The sequence below is a fragment of the Polypterus senegalus genome, chromosome 1, assembly GCF_016835505.1.
Source record: "Polypterus senegalus isolate Bchr_013 chromosome 1, ASM1683550v1, whole genome shotgun sequence".
Taxonomy (NCBI): Eukaryota; Metazoa; Chordata; class Cladistia; order Polypteriformes; family Polypteridae; genus Polypterus; species Polypterus senegalus.
In genome coordinates this window covers 100,419,480-100,438,399 of record NC_053154.1, presented here as the reverse complement: position 1 = coordinate 100,438,399, position 18,920 = coordinate 100,419,480, and the positions used below count along the sequence as shown (strand labels likewise).

General features: G+C 38.2%; 1 protein-coding gene across 28 annotated transcripts in view; it reads right to left on the bottom strand.

The window, feature by feature from the left end:
- madd (MAP-kinase activating death domain) overlaps window positions 1-18,920 on the bottom strand; it is a 252,051-nt gene that overhangs the window by 79,137 nt on the left and 153,994 nt on the right. For 17 of the 28 annotated variants that reach the window (XM_039753924.1, XM_039753975.1, XM_039754023.1 and 14 more), the window contains exons 13-18: window positions 15,588-15,862; window positions 15,285-15,424; window positions 13,996-14,097; window positions 7,854-7,913; window positions 7,377-7,479; window positions 6,399-6,585 (exon numbers count right to left, since the gene is read on the bottom strand). In XM_039753924.1, the coding sequence (XP_039609858.1) occupies window positions 6,399-6,585; window positions 7,377-7,479; window positions 7,854-7,913; window positions 13,996-14,097; window positions 15,285-15,424; window positions 15,588-15,862 (867 nt within the window). Of the gene's footprint in view, window positions 1-6,398; window positions 6,586-7,376; window positions 7,480-7,853; window positions 7,914-12,268; window positions 12,308-13,995; window positions 14,098-15,284; window positions 15,425-15,587; window positions 15,863-18,920 lie in introns of all 28 variants that reach the window. The other 11 variants (XM_039754107.1, XM_039754015.1, XM_039754086.1 and 8 more) reach the window with 3 other exon arrangements.

The following is an 18,920-nucleotide window of genomic DNA, read 5'->3' as shown; positions in this document are numbered from 1 at the left end:
GTTACATCTGGCGTAAAAGGAAGACAGCATTTCAGAAAAAGAACATCATACCAACAGTAAAATATGGTGGTGGTAGTGTGATGGTCTGGGGTTGTTTTGCTGCTTCAGGACCTGGAAGGCTTGCTGTGATAGATGGAACCATGAATTCTACTGTCTACCAAAAAATCCTGAAGGAGAATGTCCGGCCATCTGTTCGTCAACTCAAGCTGAAGCGATCTTGGGTGCTGCAACAGGACAATGACCCAAAACACACCAGCAAATCCACCTCTGAATGGCTGAAGAAAAACAAAATGAAAACTTCGGAGTGGCCTAGTCAAAGTCCTGACCTGAATCCAATTGAGATGCTATGGCATGACCTTAAAAAGGCGGTTCATGCTAGAAAACCCTCAAATAAAGCTGAATTACAACAATTCTGCAAAGATGAGTGGGCCAAAATTCCTCCAGAGCGGTGTAAAAGACTCATTGCAAGTTATCGCAATCGCTTGATTGCAGTTATTGTATTGTTACACCTTCTACGTGCACCGAACCATCCTTATTACGAAGTCTTCCTTGCTTTACCTCTGGCGGTTTCTTTCCATTCACCTTCCTAGCTCTTTATTTAAACAGTTTTCCTTCTCACTTTTCCACTCCTTCACTGTCTTCATCTTTTTCATTCAACATAAGCGCCTCCTTGCCTTTTTACAGTCAGCTCCCCTTACGTCACACCATGGTACGTTTAGCACAAGTTAATACTGGGAATGCCTGTTAAACATCTTAAATTCACGATTAGTGATTTGCGTAGTGAACACTTTGATGAATGAAACCTGTTATCTTTACAACGGTAAAGGACAAACACGGAATGTAACTTCAAAACAACACATCCCCCAAATACGAACCTGATTGAAAGAAATAATAATAATCAAATCCATGATGACAGCAACACTCATAACAGTGACAAAATAATTACATTGACAATCAGGTTATGTTATTTTTAAAATGTTTCCTTTTCTTTTTCATATCTTCTTTAACACACTACTTCTCCGCTGTGAAGCGCAGGTATTTTGCTAGTATATATATATATATATATATATATATATATATATATATATATATATATATATATATATATATACACACTCACCTAAAGGATTATTAGGAACACCATACTAATACGGTGTTTGACCCCCTTTCGCCTTCAGAACTGCCTTAATTCTACATGGCATTGATTCAACAAGGTGCTGAAAGCATTCTTTAGAAATGTTGGCCCATATTGATAGGATAGCATCTTGTAGTTGATGGAGATTTGTGGGATGCACATCCAGGGCACAAAGCTCCCGTTCCACCACATCCCAAAGATGTTCTATTGGGTTGAGATCTGGTGACTGTGGGGGCCATTTTAGTACAGATAACTCATTGTCATGTTCAAGAAACCAATTTGAAATGATTCGAGCTTTGTGACATGGTGCATTATCCTGCTGGAAGTAGCCATCAGAGGATGGGTACATGGTGGTCATGAAGGGATGGACATGGTCAGAAACAATGCTCAGGTAGCCCGTGGCATTTAAACGATGCCCAATTGACACTAAGGGGCCTAAATTGTGCCAAGAAAACATCCCCCACACAATTACACCACCACCACCACCAGCCTGCACAGTGGTAGCAAGGCATGATGGATCCATGTTCTCATTCTGTTTACGCCAAATTCTGACTCTACCATTTGAATGTCTCAACAGAAATCGAGACTCATCTGACCAGGCAAAATTTTTCCAGTCTTCAACTGTCCAATTTTGGTGAGCTCGTGCAAATTGTAGCCTCTTTTTCCTATTTGTAGTGGAGATGAGTGGTACCGGTGGGGTCTTCTGCTGTTGTAGCCCATCCGCCTCAAGGTTGTGCGTGTTGTGGCTTCACAAATGCTTTGCTGCATACCTCGGTTGTAACGAGTGGTTATTTCAGTCAAAGTTGCTCTTCTATCAGCTTGAATCAGTCGGCCTATTCTCCGCTGACCTCTAGCATCAACAAGGCATTTTCGCCCACAGGATTGCCGCATACTGGATGTTTTACCCTTTTCACATCATTCTTTGTAAACCCTAGAAATGGTTGTACGTGAAAATCCCAGTAACTGAGCAGATTGTGAAATACTCAGACCGGCCCGTCTGGCACCAACAACCATGCCACGCTCAAAATTGCTTAAATCACCTTTCTTTCCCATTCTGACATTCAGTTTGGAGTTCAGGAGATTGTCTTGACCAGGACCACACCCCTAAATGCATTGAAGCAACTGCCATGTGATTGGTTGATTAGATAATTGTATTAATGAGAAATTGAACAGGAGTTCCTAATAATCCTTTAGGTGAGTATATATATATATATATATATATATACAGTATATATATATATATATATATATATATATATATAGTATATATATATATATATATATATATATATATATATATATATATATATATATCACAAATTCTTTGACTGATATGAATGGAATTTGGTGAAATTGTAGAAGAAGTAAAAATAGCTAACATATACTTATTTGTTGTTAATAATATTTTAACAAATGGGAGATTCTAGCATAACATCTCCTCTGTTTTGCCACAGTTCTGACAGCAATCACACATAGAAATTGGGCATGCTGGTTTATGCAAATGAAAGCCATCTACAGAAGCGAAGTGAAAGCAGCAAAGTACAGCAAACTCAAAGAAGATTTGTTTAACCAAGTGCTTGCTTGGTGACGTGGCTTTGGGCATAGTCAGTTTTGGGCAACTGATCTGGTAAAAAAGGTAATTAACAGGGATGTTCTGATTCATCAGCTGGCAATATCTACAAAAGACTTGATCAGTAAATTGGCCAATTACAAAAAAAAAATCTTTTCAGCCACTGTTTTTCTAAGCTTTACGGTAAATTAGTTAGTTTAAGGGAGGTAATATGATGGTTGAGCTAGATTATGTCTTTTTTTTTTTTGCAACAAACTTCCTATAGTGTAAACAATGAGCAGCAAGTCAAGGCTCGTTTTACCAGACAATGAGAAACAACTGGAATATTAACCTTTATATTAAACAAAGTAAAACTGAGAAAAAACAAATCGGAAAAGTCATCCTGTGCAATTAGGTAAAATGCAAGACAAGGTACTTTAATGGATTAGACCTTTTTATTTAATTAAAATGAGATATTTATTTTAATATGGACGGTGAGCTTATGTTAAATAAAGCAGTTTTAATTGGAAAAGGAAAAGATAAAGAATAATTTGAAATTGCTGCTTAGTAAAAAAAAAAAAATCAATTGTTTCATGAGTTTTACAAATGAAACAAATGAATGTACTAAATGTTTCACTGTACTGATCTTTTACATAGTTCCTCCATACAGTATTATGTTTATTTCCTGAACAAATGCCTTTAAGTATAAAAACTTAATAAAATTCTGTCAAAATGAGTCTGATTATGTTTCAAGAAACTAAACCATTAACAAACAAAACAGAGAAAATTTTAAAACAAAGCACCAAATGTTTTGTTTCTTGACTGTATCCTGACTTGATACTCTGCAGTGTGGAATACCAGCTTGGTGCTACAGTGAGCACGGGGAACTCAAGGAATAACATACAGGACTAAGCACAACTGGGTCTCTTTATTCCTTGCAGGAATAATGTTAATACATAGGATCTAAATAAATACGTCTTTAATTATGCCTCATTGTTTTAGGCAATGCGTGTCAAGTCAGCAGCAAACTAATAGGTGAAGGAGCTGTTATCTGTTAAGGTTCTGCCTTTGTCCAGAAACGGCTCCATAAGCTTTATGACCACAGGCTCGGAAAGTCTTTGCCCTGAGTTGTAACTCAAAACACAGTTCTCAACAACACACTGCCAGATGTCAGAGATTGCAGGAAATCTATGGTTTTTTCACATGTTCTGCATGGGTGTCTTTGTTGTCCACGCCCAAATGCCTCATGGTAGAGTCTGATAGCAGTCACGGAACATTGTATTTTTGATTGCCAGAAAAACAAATAGTTCTGAGCAGGCATCAATCACAGCACTAACTGTGGTCATCGCTGCTCTTATGAAAAGAATGGAGATAAATGCCATCAACTCAAAGAGGGAGAGACAAGTTAATTGTACCACGTGAACATCATTGACAGAATAAAACTGAATAATATAAAAACAAGCGCTAACTTTTACAAGTAGCCAAAATTTACACAGGGTGTTACAGACTCAAATCAAATGAAACTACTGAAAACGTGGAGTGCCCGGCCTTTGGGTTATAAGGCAGCAGTTCTTATCTCTACACCATTCAAGAATACATATCAACTTCCTGTCAACTGACATTTGCACTTGGTTTTTTAACTCATTGACAGCAATATGAAAATTGAATGATTTTTTTTTCTTTGGTTATATTCTTGAATAAAAGCACACATGTTTATTTGATATGTGGACTAAAGTCTTCACACAGTATACATTTCACATCATTATTAGTATAAAATGGAAAAAGTTTCTGTTTTAGCTATGTGTTCAGCAGTTCCTGGCATTCTGCACTTACACAGATCGTTATAGACATGGAAATAGACACACATGAAATGTATGCATTCCAAATTCCGACATATTATTTACCCTATACAACTTCAGGCACCTCATTCCCAGATAAACAGACCTGAGCTCTGAGCATTTAGCAACAAACTCAGCTCCGGTGGTGGGAGTGATGGGATAGCAGGCTGCTTGTGCTGATCGATACATTTGCAAAAAAAAAAGATGCTGGTGGAGAGGTGCAAAGGAATTTAAGGTGGCCTGGGATTATGAGTTTTTTGTTGGCTTCAAGGATTCCATTGTTAAGAAACAGAAGGTTATCTGTTTCAGACAGACAGATAGATCTTTATTTGTCCCCAGGGGGAAATTTGGCTTTTTTTGCAGAAGCTCTTTAAATAAATAAATATATAAATAGGTAAATAAATAGATAGATAGATAAGATAGATATACACATACACCTTGGTCATTTTAAAACTACTGACTTGGCTGTCACAGTCACAGCGAGACATTATGCAGAAGTATTACTATTGGTATAAAGGAGCCCCAGTAGTGTTTCTTGACGCACTTCTGCTGAATAAATTGTTGGCTGAAAGTACTCAGTGTTAGTGTGTCAGGGAGAGGATGTGCAGTATTGATCATAATGAAATTACTACTTCCAGGGGGTCCAAACTACATCCTATAACTGAACTTGCCCTTTTAATTAGTGTCTTGATTTGGTGGGCCTGTCTTGAACTGACATTACCAGCTTAGCACCCCAGAGAGCACAAAATTGCACTGGTAATAACAAGAGTTATAGAAAATGTGGGGGATGTCACATCCCATATTAAAGAAACAGTCTTCTAAAGGAAATAAGACCCAGCTATGCCCTTTGTTATATAGTTCCTCTGTGTTCCAAGACCAGTCCAACCATGTCATTAATGTGGACTGCCAAGTGTTTGTAGGATTGGACCACCTCTACATCCACTCCTTTAATAGTGACCAGACACAGAGGCTCTTTGGTACAGCAAAAATCAATAAGTGGTTCCTTGGTTTTGCTGATGTTAAGATGCAGAAAATTCTCTTTGCACTAAGAAACAAACTTCTCGACCTGACTCCTACACTCTATCTCTTCCCCTTTATCAATACACTCCATAAGTGCAGAATCACATGATAATTTCTTCAAGTGACATGTTCTTACATGTGTAGTCGGAGGTGTACAGAATAAAGAGAAAAGGAGACAGGACTGTTTCATCCAACAGATAGTCCATTATCCAGAACGCCATAGGCTCATCCACCTGTATATCTGTGAGTTTACCTCTCAAAGGGATAAAAAAAACCCATAATCCTCACATTGCTAATACTAATTTGTAATAATAATAATAATAATAAAAACAATAATAATTAAAAGATTAATAATAATGACACAAGCTAATCTTGGGCAAGTGATTTGCCAAAACAGATCTGTAAAATACTGCAGTATTGCATAGCATTTCTTCATTAACATGATGATGACATCAGTGAAAGGTAAAACAAACAACTGTTATTTTACACTTGAATTTCAGTTTTGGCCTTCAAATTAGATCTTTTGAAATTACTGCATATTTGAATTACCGTATATTTGAATAGTTACATTCAATCTGACAGCTTTGGTATAAGTATATTCTTTACAGAATTTGTGCACATATGCGAGAATCAAAACAAAGAACCCAGGTCATTTTTTGGGGTGAATAAAATGCAAATACAAGGACAACTTCAATGCAAATATGAACAGAAAAAGTAAAATATGCTCAGTGACTGGGCTTCTTTTAACTTACCATCACAATACTAGAATCACATACAGTGTACAAATTATAATCTCTAATGAGTCAATCCTGACCTCTTGATCCCATTTCTAAGTATACCTCCCTTGTTAACTCACCACATCGTGAATGACTTCTTGTCGTGCATCCTCCTCAGACTGGATGGCTCTATTTAATTTGCTCAGAACAAAAACCCGTAGTTGTTCATTCTCCAACAAAGACCGCACTTTCTTCATTTTTAGCCAACCCACACCTTGGCCATCTAAAACATTCTGCACTACCTCCTTCAGGAACTGCTGATTTTCACTGTGTGTGACAAAGTGTACATGAGTATACAGCATGGAAAATAGAAATTCATGTAATAGCATGACATACTTTTCAGCTAATACATGACATATATTCAGCCAATTGTATATGTACTTACAGCTTTTAGCATGAACTACACTTAAGTAATTAAAATAAACAGAAATCTGAAGCATTATTTATGAAATGCTGAAAAAACTGTTAGCATATTTTACAAAAATATGGTCTGTGTCAGTTTGTGAAATCTGAGTTTACTAATTAGTACTGTCCCTGGAATATTTTCTTTATATTTCAGCCTAAGTATTTTATAACACTCTTCAAAATGCACCTCCTGGGCAGTTGCTGGTTTCCGAGAGAAAAGTTAATGAGATAAAAATGTAGCATTTAATGTAAGGTACAATACACAAAACAATGACCAACTAAATAGGCAGGAGCAACCATCATGAGAAGGTTTGACAACTTTCCATTTTTTGTCATAATTAAGCTAAGATGCTGAGACTGTTCCTAAAGCTTAGGCACTTTCTTACAAACCACATGTTAATGTGAAAGAAAAGAACCATTTATAACATGACATGGTCTAGTTAGTATTATTTTACTCTGTTCTTCTATTCTAATATAGTAGATCTCTAGCCTCTTAAAACACAAGAGGTTGTTTTAATTAATGCACCAATTAAACTAATGGTTGGCAAATTTTGCAAACAAGAAAACTAACCTTCCAAAGCTCTGAAGACTCATTGAATGTATCCTTTGGCACTAAACTTAATTATTATTTTTTTTTAATTATATTTGTTTACCTGGTGTTATTTGATCTCCCCTGAGGAGACGGTGATTCCCTTTTTATAGTTGGACTGTGTTTGATGACAGATGATTTTTGGTCAACAAGAGCTCTGCGATTTCCTGTGAACACCACACAAAATATGTCAGACTCTTTAACACAAGTAAAATGACTAAAAGTGAAACATCTGACAAGCTACAAGTAAGCAGAACTGAAGTGAAGGGAGTTCATTGCAGACATGTGACACACTTTAAGGAAAACAGGGTAGTGGTGGATGTTGTAAGGAAAAAAACTATAAGAAATGCCTTTGAAGTAATTCTTAGTCATGCACAACAAAGATGGAAAAGCAGAATAATTAGTGAAGCAGGTGCCACATGATATTTACTGGCCAATGTGAATATAGCTTAAGGAGTCAGCCACAGTAGGATGCTGGGAGTTTGTTACTGATGTCGTTGCCCTTGACTGAAACATGCAGGCAGAGCTTGAAGAGACCCACCTTCAGTGCCCACTGTGCCAGCTTCAGTTATTATCTCCATAATAGCATTTAGTTCAAATACTGGGACACAAAATCCACAGTTAGTGCAGTGAAATTTCACGGCAGCCATATAAAGGTCATCCCACAAACATAAGATATAAAAACAATGAGCAAATTAAAACAAATAAATTCTCCTCTGCAGAGCAAAACCACACTCCAGAATGCAGTTTAGAGCAGAATAAAATGTGCACCAAAGACGCAAAAGATGAGAAGAAACAAATTCATATGTTGAAGGAGAGAAAACAGACAAAAAGTTACAGAACCTTTTGGCACTATAAAGCCAACAGATAATAGATAACGCTGGCCTAGTGACAATGGTATTGGACGTTTGACTGACTTCCATCCCTAGTGAGCAGAGTGGTGGACTTTCAATTACAAGTATGCAGGTTCAGTCAGCAGCACCACCTCACTATTTTAATCTGACAGTGGTGAAGTTGGCTAGATTTTTCCAACAAATAAGTTATTCACAGGCTTAGAACTAGAGAGATTTTTTTGTTACACAATGCCCAATAAGGTACAGAAAATGATTTTATAACCATTTAATCTGTTTATTTTCATTTTTAATGCTAAATATTTTTACACTGTTATTCTTATCTTGAATAAAATCATATAAATTAGATGATGTGCCCAGATGCCATAGATATTTATTATATGCAGCACACATTATGCCCCACTTAGATTTTCACCTGGCTCCTTGTTTCACTACATAAATTGTGTTAGTTAAAAATGTTTTTCATTATAAAGAAAGCTGTTTAACTCATTTCTTCCTTTTAGATCCCTGTTGATTACTGGTTTGCTGAAGCTAAGTATACTAGTATTTCAACAACCAGCATGTTAAGTTATCAAAGATAAAGTTAATTTATACATGGACCTTTAATATAGGACACAATATCAAAGCTGTTTTTCAGACTGAGATACAACAAAAGCAAGAAAAATCTAGGCATTCACTTAAGACATATGACGCTAACGAAATCACACAGACATCTTTGGACAAGTGTCATGAAAAGGAGGCTAAAGCAGAACCCTTTGAAAGCTGATTAAAAATACATAAAGTAAATATGTAAGTTGCAGAAGTGCATTTACTAAATTTTGAAATAAACTTTAATAAAAGGTGTATACTACTTGACAGGATTCTGTTTGCCAAACCTGGGATGACTTCAATTTGTTTCTGTAAATAACCGATTCAAAATTAGCCTTCAAGTCTTTCATACTCAGGGGGACAGAATTCAATGTGATCAATATAAAGATCAATATGAGGATATAATTCAGTATGAATATGATGTAATGTTATGTGCGTCATTTAGCAATACCTCTAACAAAGAAGGAATAAAGTGAAAATGCATGATTTGTACAGCCAGACAGTGTGTTTAAAAGACTATTAAAACAAAATCAGCAGCTTAAGTCCAAAAGAAATGAAGATGTGATTCTATAAACAGTGTTAACACTAGAATCCCTAAAGCTTACGATTCTTTTTGTTGTCTCTGACCTCCTTAAATTTTCCTGTCATACGCCAAGAAGCTTGTAGCTCCCTATCACTGCACTAATAGCTCACTTTTGTTTTGCAAATGTGTAGATTAGCAGAACACAGGTTGCTACACCCTCACCCCCCACTCAGTCAGCTGAAGTCTGTGTTGAAGTGTTTATCTGCCGCTGTATTTGTAAGGAATTATATAGGTAATGAAATACTGTGTTTTGAAATACACACATTTCATGTGTGTTCCGTGTCTACAATGATCTGTGTAAATATAGAATGACAGAGTAAATGTGAGGCAAGAAGTGCTGAACACTCAGCTAATTACAACATAATTCTGATGTGAAGTTTAGGATGTGTGAAGCCCAAATATCCAAGAAACACTTTCACAAAAGGTATAACAAAACAAGTATGGTTTTATTCAAGAATAAAACCGAAGAAAAAGAAATTGCTCAATTGATATGTTGCTGAATCCCAACTATTAGGTCGGTACAAAATAAAAGACGTTCACATCCTTGTGTGTTTGCCCATTTCATTTTCATCCAGTTGTCACAGTGGTACCACTGCTACATCATGGATCTGTACAGATGGCGCAATGGATAGCCTGTCATTTAGCAATGGTGAAGTGCTAGGTTCAAATCCTGTGACTTCTCTGTATTTAGCGCTTTGAATAGTGAGCTGTTATTATTATTATTATCATTGTCATATGACAAAAATATACATTTGATGTGAGTCTGTAACATCCAGTGTAAATTTATGGTACTTGTAAAAGATGTTACTTTTCCTCTCACACTGGCATTTATATCAACATGTCATTTGAACAATTTTTTACTCAGTTTTATTCTTGGATTCTTGAATAAAACAATCATTCAAAAGACATGTTGAGGTGAATGACTGTGTGTGAGGAAAAGTAACATCTACCATATACACTGTAGTGTCTGTTTGCTCAATCAGACACCAAGAATAAATGATTGAGTTGTGTTTGTGTGTCTGCTTTTATCCCTAAAGTGCCAACTTTTACCATAAGTACCATAAATTTACACCGGCTATTATAGACTCAAATCAAATGTATGTTTTTAATATATACTGTAATATTAACAATACTATCAGCTCTCTACTCAAAACAGTAAATGCGAGGAGGAATTGGGATCGAACCTGCAACCTCTTGAGGCAGCAGTCCTTACCTCTGCACCAGCCAAGTGGATGCATCTACTTTGTATCGAATGATAGTTGGGCTTTTAATTTTTACGCATTGCCAGTAACATGTATATTGAACGATTTCTTTTTCTTCGGTTATATTCATGAACAAAAGTGCACTTGTTTTGTTATACCTTTTGTGAAAGTGTTTATTTGATATATGGACTGCAGTCTTCATGCATTATACACATCATTTCTGTTTTAGTTATGTGTTCAACATTTCTTGACTTACGTTTTCTGTCATTCTACATTTACACAGATTGATATATTCCAAATAATATGTTATTTACCCTATACAATTCCAGACACCTTACTCCAAGCTCTGAGAATTTTACAACTGACCTGACTTCATCTACTTCAGTTGGGGGTGGGATAGCAGGCTGCTTTCTGCCTTTACTGACTGCCACATTTGCCAAACAAAGATGCTAATGACAAGGTGGGACAGAATTTATGGTGGCCTGGCATTACAAATATTTTCGTAGGCTTCAGGGATTCTGGTGTTAAACTAAGCTACTGTAGTATACTAACCATACAGAATTTGTTGAGATAAGAAGATACAATATGAGCAAAATCAAAAGTATTTTTGACCTATTTTATTATTATCACTCACATCTCTCATTGTGCCTTAAAAGATAAGGAGAGGGTGCAACTGTAGCATAAAAAGCACATCTGCTACTTCAGGTAAAAGCTACAGGCGGCAGCAGAGACAGCTTTGGGGAGGGGTACAAGAATAAACAAAAAAGTGTAATACTTGATTGTATGTATGACAGAATTCTAAAAGCTTTTCCAAAGATAATGAGACAAAATCCTAGAAGACACACCATAGGGTCTGCTAAACTTTGAAATCCCCACTTATCCTATCCTGTGACTGACTCATCATGCAATTTAAAGCATTAAGAAAGGACAAACTGGTTCAGAAACAGCATATGACAGGAGGGTCTGGGACAGAGTTCAGGGCATAATACTTGAATGACCAGTCTTAAGATACTCAGTAAGCCTTGTGGCAAATGAAACATTTGCCATGTCTTCTATTGGTTACTACATCTATGAAATGGACACTTTCTTAAATTTCCTTTTTTTTTTTTTCTTTTTTGTGTGATGAGGACACCCAAGTAATGCAAATTCCTCTGGTTCAAATTAAAATAAGATTTATGAAAAAAAGTATTGCTGGAACCAAACTGGCCTATTAAATGTCAGGAGTGAAAATAATCTAAACTTAATAAATCCCCAATCAACTATGTTTCATCACTAATTAGAACTCTCTAGCCATACATAAAAAGTAATGCCTCATCATTTTAGTAAATTAACACTGGTCTGAAAAATTAATATTTTCAACTAATATTAATTTCTGAGTGTGAACATTCTGGACTGCAGTGACACTCCAAAGCAAGAGGAGACACATAACTGAGCACTGATGACAAGAAGGCACAAACCAGACAAATGTCAACTGAAACCAAACTCACTCTTCAAGCCATCCCATTGAGTGTGTATGTTGTATGCAATGCCTCCCACTCACATTAGTCTTAGCACAGTTTGGTCACATTTTACTGATTGGAGGGTAAGGATCATTGGTGAATCACACTACAAATCGCACAGTGTTCTGCTCTGGAGTAGCAAAAGGGGGAAGGGAGGCATTAAAGTTATCAGTCTAATAAGTGGCTAAATGTTAACTATGATCTTAAGATACAACAGACAATTCCATACAAACCTGCCTGTGTGTCCTTGTCTACATCTGGATTTAAATAATCTTAAATTGAATTATGGAAGGAAATAAGAGGGAAAAAAACACAAAATAAAGAAGCAATGAAACACAAACAAAAAAAATCATCCTACAACTAGCTCACATTTAAACATGGTAGCATGATGTTATGACACAACAAAAATGAGAACACAGGGAATTCATTTCAGGCAGTGAGAAGAAATTTACAGAAACAATGAAAAGCATGGCAGACACTCCATGAATTAAGTGATATATGTTGTGGCCCCGCCGGGGCTGGAGCCCGGCCGGGACGCCCAGGAGGACGTGAGGAGGGCTTGTGCCTCCTCCAGACCCGAGGCGTCCGTCCTGGTTCTGTTGGGGGCCACGGGTTGAGGGCATGGAAGCCCTTCCCTGTAGGGGCCCGTGGTCACCGCCAGGCGGCGCCCGATGCCGGTTTATCCCCGCGGTTGCCGGTTGGGGCTGGAGCCCGGCCGGGACGCCTTGGAGGACCGGAGGAGGGCGAGTGCCTCCTCCAGACAGAGTGGGGCGTCCGTCCTGGTTAGGCAGGGGGCCTCGGGTACAGGGCTTTGAAGCCCAGCCCTGTAGGGACCCGTGGCCACCGCCAGGCGGCGCCCGGTGCCTAATTATCCGGGAGCCCGGCACTTCCGCCACACCAGGAAGTGCGGGGAAGACTTTGGTGGCGCCGGAGAGCGCCAGGAAAGCAGCCGACACTTCCACGCTGGGGCGTGGCTAAAGAAAAGAGGCCGGAAACACCTGGGGCTCATCCGGGGCATTATTTAAGGGGCCGCCTCCCTCCAGTCATTTGGTGGAAGTCGGGAGGAAGTAGACGGAGCTGGAGAGCGGACAGGAGGCGGCCAGGACAAAGGCACAGAGACTGTGGGCCCTGGACTTTGGGGGATTCAGTGCCAAGGGCGCTGGGGTTGTGAGTGCACGTGACATTTATATATTATTGTACATAGTGTAAATAAACAGTGTGATGGGTGAGAAAACGTTGTCCGTCTGTCTGTGCCGGGGCCAGGTTTCACAATGTGAAAGAAATCGTGAATGCTCAGACTAGACCAAACAGATCCTAAAGTGTCAGCCTCGAGCTGAAGAAAGAGAATCAGGTTAAGCGGAAATTGGTGAATGATCAGAACATGTCAAAACTTACATAATATGGGCAGTGGGGAACAGTCAAAAACATGACAAAGAGAAGCAGAACAGGAAAGATGAACATAACTGGAGGCAGGCTGGGAGATCGGGGCTAAAACAGAAATTGTGTGCTCTGAACAAGTACATTGCTCCTCAAGGTAAAATTGAGAACACAATTATCAAGTACTGGTAAGTGTTTTATGGTAGGTACAACACAGAGACAAAATACAAAAAGCAGGAGCTTCAGTGAAATTGCTCAGAAAGATGATATTTTAGGGAGGGTGTCAAGGAGGAAGAACAATTGCCCGTTTTTGTTCATATATTTCTTTAAGCAAAACTTTAGTCACAAGATGAAATACTTGTCTATATCAGTATTTTTTGTCTAAAATAAACCTGCTATTTCTGAAGACACAGGCCAAATGCAATGATGTTTTTATATATAAAAAAAAAGTAAAATTGGGAGTGCTGATGTGTGAGTCTGACTCAGTATTAAAAGTCACTAGGCAATTTCAAATTAATGATTGAAATCCAGCCATAACCAGACAAATCTGAATGCAGGCCAATACAGAAATGTACATTTATACCTTTCAAGCTGGGAAAGGGATTTGTTTTGTCTCTTGAAGCCTTTGTAGGCAAAGCCAGATTGGATAGGCTGAAGCTTGTGCTGTGGTTTTTATATAGGTTACCTGCAGAAACAGAGACACAAAAGCTACTTCAATGAAAAGAATGTAAAGACTGTATGATTACAGAAAAAGGAGAGATTGTTTTGTTAAACCTGAAGCTAAACAACATTAATTACATGACTGAGTAACGCCAACCTCTAGTACAGGCAAATCGCTGTACTGCCTTTTTCACACAGGCAGGTTAGATTAGGAATTTACTGTTAAACTAACATATCAAGGTCTTTTGCAAATCAATGTTGAAATTCTGTGAAACGGGACATACAAGAATCATTGACAAAGGCTTACAATTGCACTATTCTCAGGAATACCTAATTTCAAACAAAATCCATTAAAAAACACTACTTAACCCTGAAGGTAATACATGTAAACAAAGTGCACAAGAACCAAACAACTCAGCCATTGGCATATATACTGCACCTGCAACCTACTTCAAAGCTTTTCACAAGCATGCACACAATTAAAAACTAAATTTGATTCTTTAGCTACTCTTCATCCAAGTCATGGAGGAACATTTTACATAGTTTTCGGGAGATATACAGAAGACAAACAAATTACCAAGGACTCAATTTATAAGCAAACTGAAATCGTTTTACACACTAGTCATAGATCTTATAGGTTCCCATCCCATCATAACTTTGTTCTAGATGGGGAGTGTCATTTGTGAAGGCTCAATTCCTGGGATAATCAACCTGGTAATACAACAGGGTATACAGTATGTGTGAAAATGAGTTACAAGTAAATTACTCTTACAACACAAAGGCCCATACATTTAATTATTGCTATGCAAGTAGCAAAAGGGATTACACCTAGCTCTTCTTGTCACACTGACTTTATTTAACATGAAAAGGAAATTATTTAAGGCGAGATGTTCACCCATTTCAAACCAATGCCACAAAGGAGATTCTGAAGTAAAGCTATTGCAATAAATTTACTTTCTTGATTTACACAACAATTGTTTTTGTTATTACTGTTTTCTAATACGATTGTGGTGCCGTACAGTCTACAAACTTAAACAATGAAAGAGAGATTATATTATGCATAATTAAACAAAACAACAAATAAAGAAAAAATGGGAAAAATCAGGCTTAGTTTAGTTAGAAGAAAAAAAAATGAAAAACTCAAACCAACAAAGCAAGACAAACCACTAACAAGGCTGGATAATGTGGCAGCAAGATGGGTTAATTACTCACTGGCAAAAGACATTAATCCACCAAATCCTTCAGTACTATTGTTAGATACAGTTGAGTTTGGAGAGCTTGCACGCGAGTCTGATTCCGCATCTGAGTCACTGGGCAATTTCAGGCTGCTGGGACGCAAAGGCTTTTGAGACCTGAAGACCAAAATAGAGAGGCGATTAGATAAAGAAGGATTATCGTAAGACTGGCTGTGACATTACAGAGTTTATTGCCAATTCCTGTCGGTGAATCTAAAAGAGAAAAAATTACATCAGGTGAATCCCACCAAGTAGAGAATTATATACTAGATGCATTCACCTGTTTCCATTTAAATTCTGGTTGAATTTAGGAGTGTAGCTTTCTTCTTGCTCTCCATCTGCATCTTCATCTTCTTCTACAGGAAAGCCATACTGTGGCTCAAAGTATGGGTTATCATACTCGCGCTTCTTCAGAAAGACTTCACCTAGGGGTGTGCTTTCACTCTCCCTTCGCTCCAAACTAAGCTTGGGGAATGTTTGCAGACCTAAAGCCACAGTGTGGTTCTGAAAACCAGTGACAGATTTCTCTTCCACCTCTGCAGAGTCACAAGATTCCTACAAAATAAGAGAGTAATAATGCCTTGAGGTACATAAAACGCATTTCTCATGGATTATAGCTTCAAAAATATAATTTTTCAAATTCCGGAAATGACACCTGCATTACTGTAGAGGTGAAAAATGCAGGAGCAATGTCCAATAATCAAAAAGAAACTGTAAGCCGGGTAACTGATAAATCTCAAATGAACTAACATTTGGACTAGCCTTGCTTCAAGAAATTGGGGGGAAAAGGTGAAAATTGCCAGACTTGAAAAATCAAATGTTTTAGCCACACTGAGGGTGCAGAGAGTGTAAGAGACAGTATAAGAGCAGAGAGTGTAAATGTTTTTCCACATCTGTAGCTTTATAACTTGTTTTTAACACCCTTAACAAAGAACAGTTAAAAATCATGTGAGCATCATCGTCTTTAATAGGCCACCACATCCTCATAAACCAAACATTGGCCACTTGTTGCATATAGACAGGAAAATTGTGTCAGCAGTAAGACACCTCCAGGAAGCAGCCAAAAATTGGTCTGAGTTGGGTTTGCTCCAGATTTCAGTCTAAATATTGCTCATAAGAGACATTTAATCAATGCAGTAATCAAGAAGGTCCAAAAAAGGAACTTTTAGTTAATTCCTACACCAACCAGCTCATTTAAAGAATTACTTGATGCAAAACAGTAAATCTTAAATTTACCTGAAGCATATTCAAATATTATTTTCTTATACCTTTTCACTACAATGTTTTCTTCATTGAGGTAGACCAGCTATACAGATATTTCGACACTTGTGAATTTTCTTAATGACATACTATATATATATGCAGCCTATTAATTTACTAAACACATTGTGACTGCTGGGAAGCCTGTGGTGGTTGTAACCTTCAGCTGTATTAAGCATGTTGGAGAAAATTACATTATATTTCGTTATACATGTACTTAATGTACGATGCATCTTCATTCTCACCTATATTACACAAATATTGTTGCTAGGTGTGAGGAAGATAGTTCTGACTGTCTTGCTACAATATTCTCCCTTTAAGCTAATTATGAAATGAGTTGCCAGAATCTTGCCCAAATGGATCTCATGTTTTTGTTATTTCTATGTATGTTTGGGGTTTTGGAGAGGATTCACTAGAGTAAAGGATGTAGTTGTTATTGTTGGCAAAGAAAGGACCAAATTAATGAAGGCTATAAAGGGAATAATAAAGTAGATCTAGTTTAATTTGGCAGGGAAAATATTTCTGTTTTTTAAATCTCTGTTGAGCCCTCCACATTTAACTTTAACTATTTTCCTGTTCTGTACCTTGCAACAATATACAGTGCATCCAGAAAGTATTCACAGTGCATCACCTCAGAATTCTACACACAACACCCCATAATGACAACGTGAAAAAAGTTTACTTGAGGTTTTTGCAAATTTATTAAAAAATAAAAAAACTGAGAAATCACATGTGCATAAGTATTCATAGCCTTTGCTCAATACTTTGTCAATGCACCTTTGGCAGCAATTACAGCCTCAAGTCTTTTTGAATATGATGCCACAAGCTTGGCACACCTATCCTTGGCCAGTTTCGCCCATTCCTCTTTACAGCACCTCTCAAGTTCCATCAGGTTGGATGGGAATCATCTGTGCACAGCCATTTTAAGATCTCTCCAGAGATGTTCAATCGGATTCAAGTCTGAGCTCTGGCTGGGCCACTCAAGGACATTTACAGAGTTGTCCCGAAGCCACTTCTTTGATAACTTGGCTGTGTGCTTAGGGTCGTTGTCCTGCTGAAAGATGAACCGTCGCCCCACTCTGAGGTCAAGAGCGCTCTGGAGCAGGTTTTCATCCAGGATGTCTCTGCTGCTGAAAAACATCCCCACAGCATGATGCTGCCACCACCATGCTTCACTGTAGGAATGGTATTGGCCTGGTGATGAGCCGTGCCTGGTTTCCTCCAAACGTGACGCGTGGCATTTACACCAAGAATTTTGTTTCTCATGGTCTGAGAGTCCTTCAGGTGCCTTTTGGCAAACTCCAGGCGGGCTACGATGTGCCTTTTACTAAGGAGTGGCTTTCGTCTCGCCACTCTACCATACAGGCCTGATTGGTAGATTGCTGCAGAGATGGTTGTCCTTCTGGAAGGTTCTCCTCTCTCCACAGAGGACCTCTGGAGCTCTGACGGAGTGACCATCGGGTTCTTGGTCACCTCCCTGACTAAGGCCCTTCTCCCCCGATCGCTCAGATTAGATGGCTGGCCAGGAAGAGTCCTGGGGCCTCATGTATAAACGGTGCGTACGGACAGAAATGTTGCGTATGAACTTTTCCACGTTCAAATCGCGATGTATAAAACCTACACTTGGCGTAAAGCCACGCACTTTTCCACGGTACCTCATGCCTTGTCGTACGCAAGTTCTCCGCTCGGTTTTGCAAACTGGCGGCACCGAGCGTCAAAGCAGTGCTACTGTTCTTGTGTGGTTACTCATTATTTTCATGACGCGGCTTTATAAATACACAGAAACTAACCGCATATTGTTTATTAGTGCAATGCATCTGATTGTAATTAACTTGTAACAATATAATGGTCCAGGGAACAGCCATAGTATTCCAAATGCCATAACTGCTTTAGCGTTGTTACTCTCACTTCTTCTTCTTTCAGCTCCTCCCGTTAGGAGTTGCCACAGCGGATCATCTTTTTCCATATTTCTCTCACTGCGCCACTCGGAGTATTTATATCACTGTATCTGAGTGTGAATCACAGCAGCAGCTGATCGGAAAGAGAATTATCGGTATACGGCATTAAGCACACGCTGTCTCTGCCACGGCAAAAGCGTTTCAAAGCCTTTCCTGTAACGGACCTCGCGGTTCAAAACAGTTTAATCCCAAGAACTTTAAATGCAGCCAATCAAGTGCTCCTTGTAGAACTGTTTGTACTTATAAGTACAATCACCCCACTGTAAACTTGCACTATAGTTATAATATCGCACAACCTGAGCCACTTTATAAAGCGCGTATTTACATATGATGACGATATCATTTTTAAGGTGAAATGCAGCAAAATATGTTTGTTAAATTATATACAGATAAAA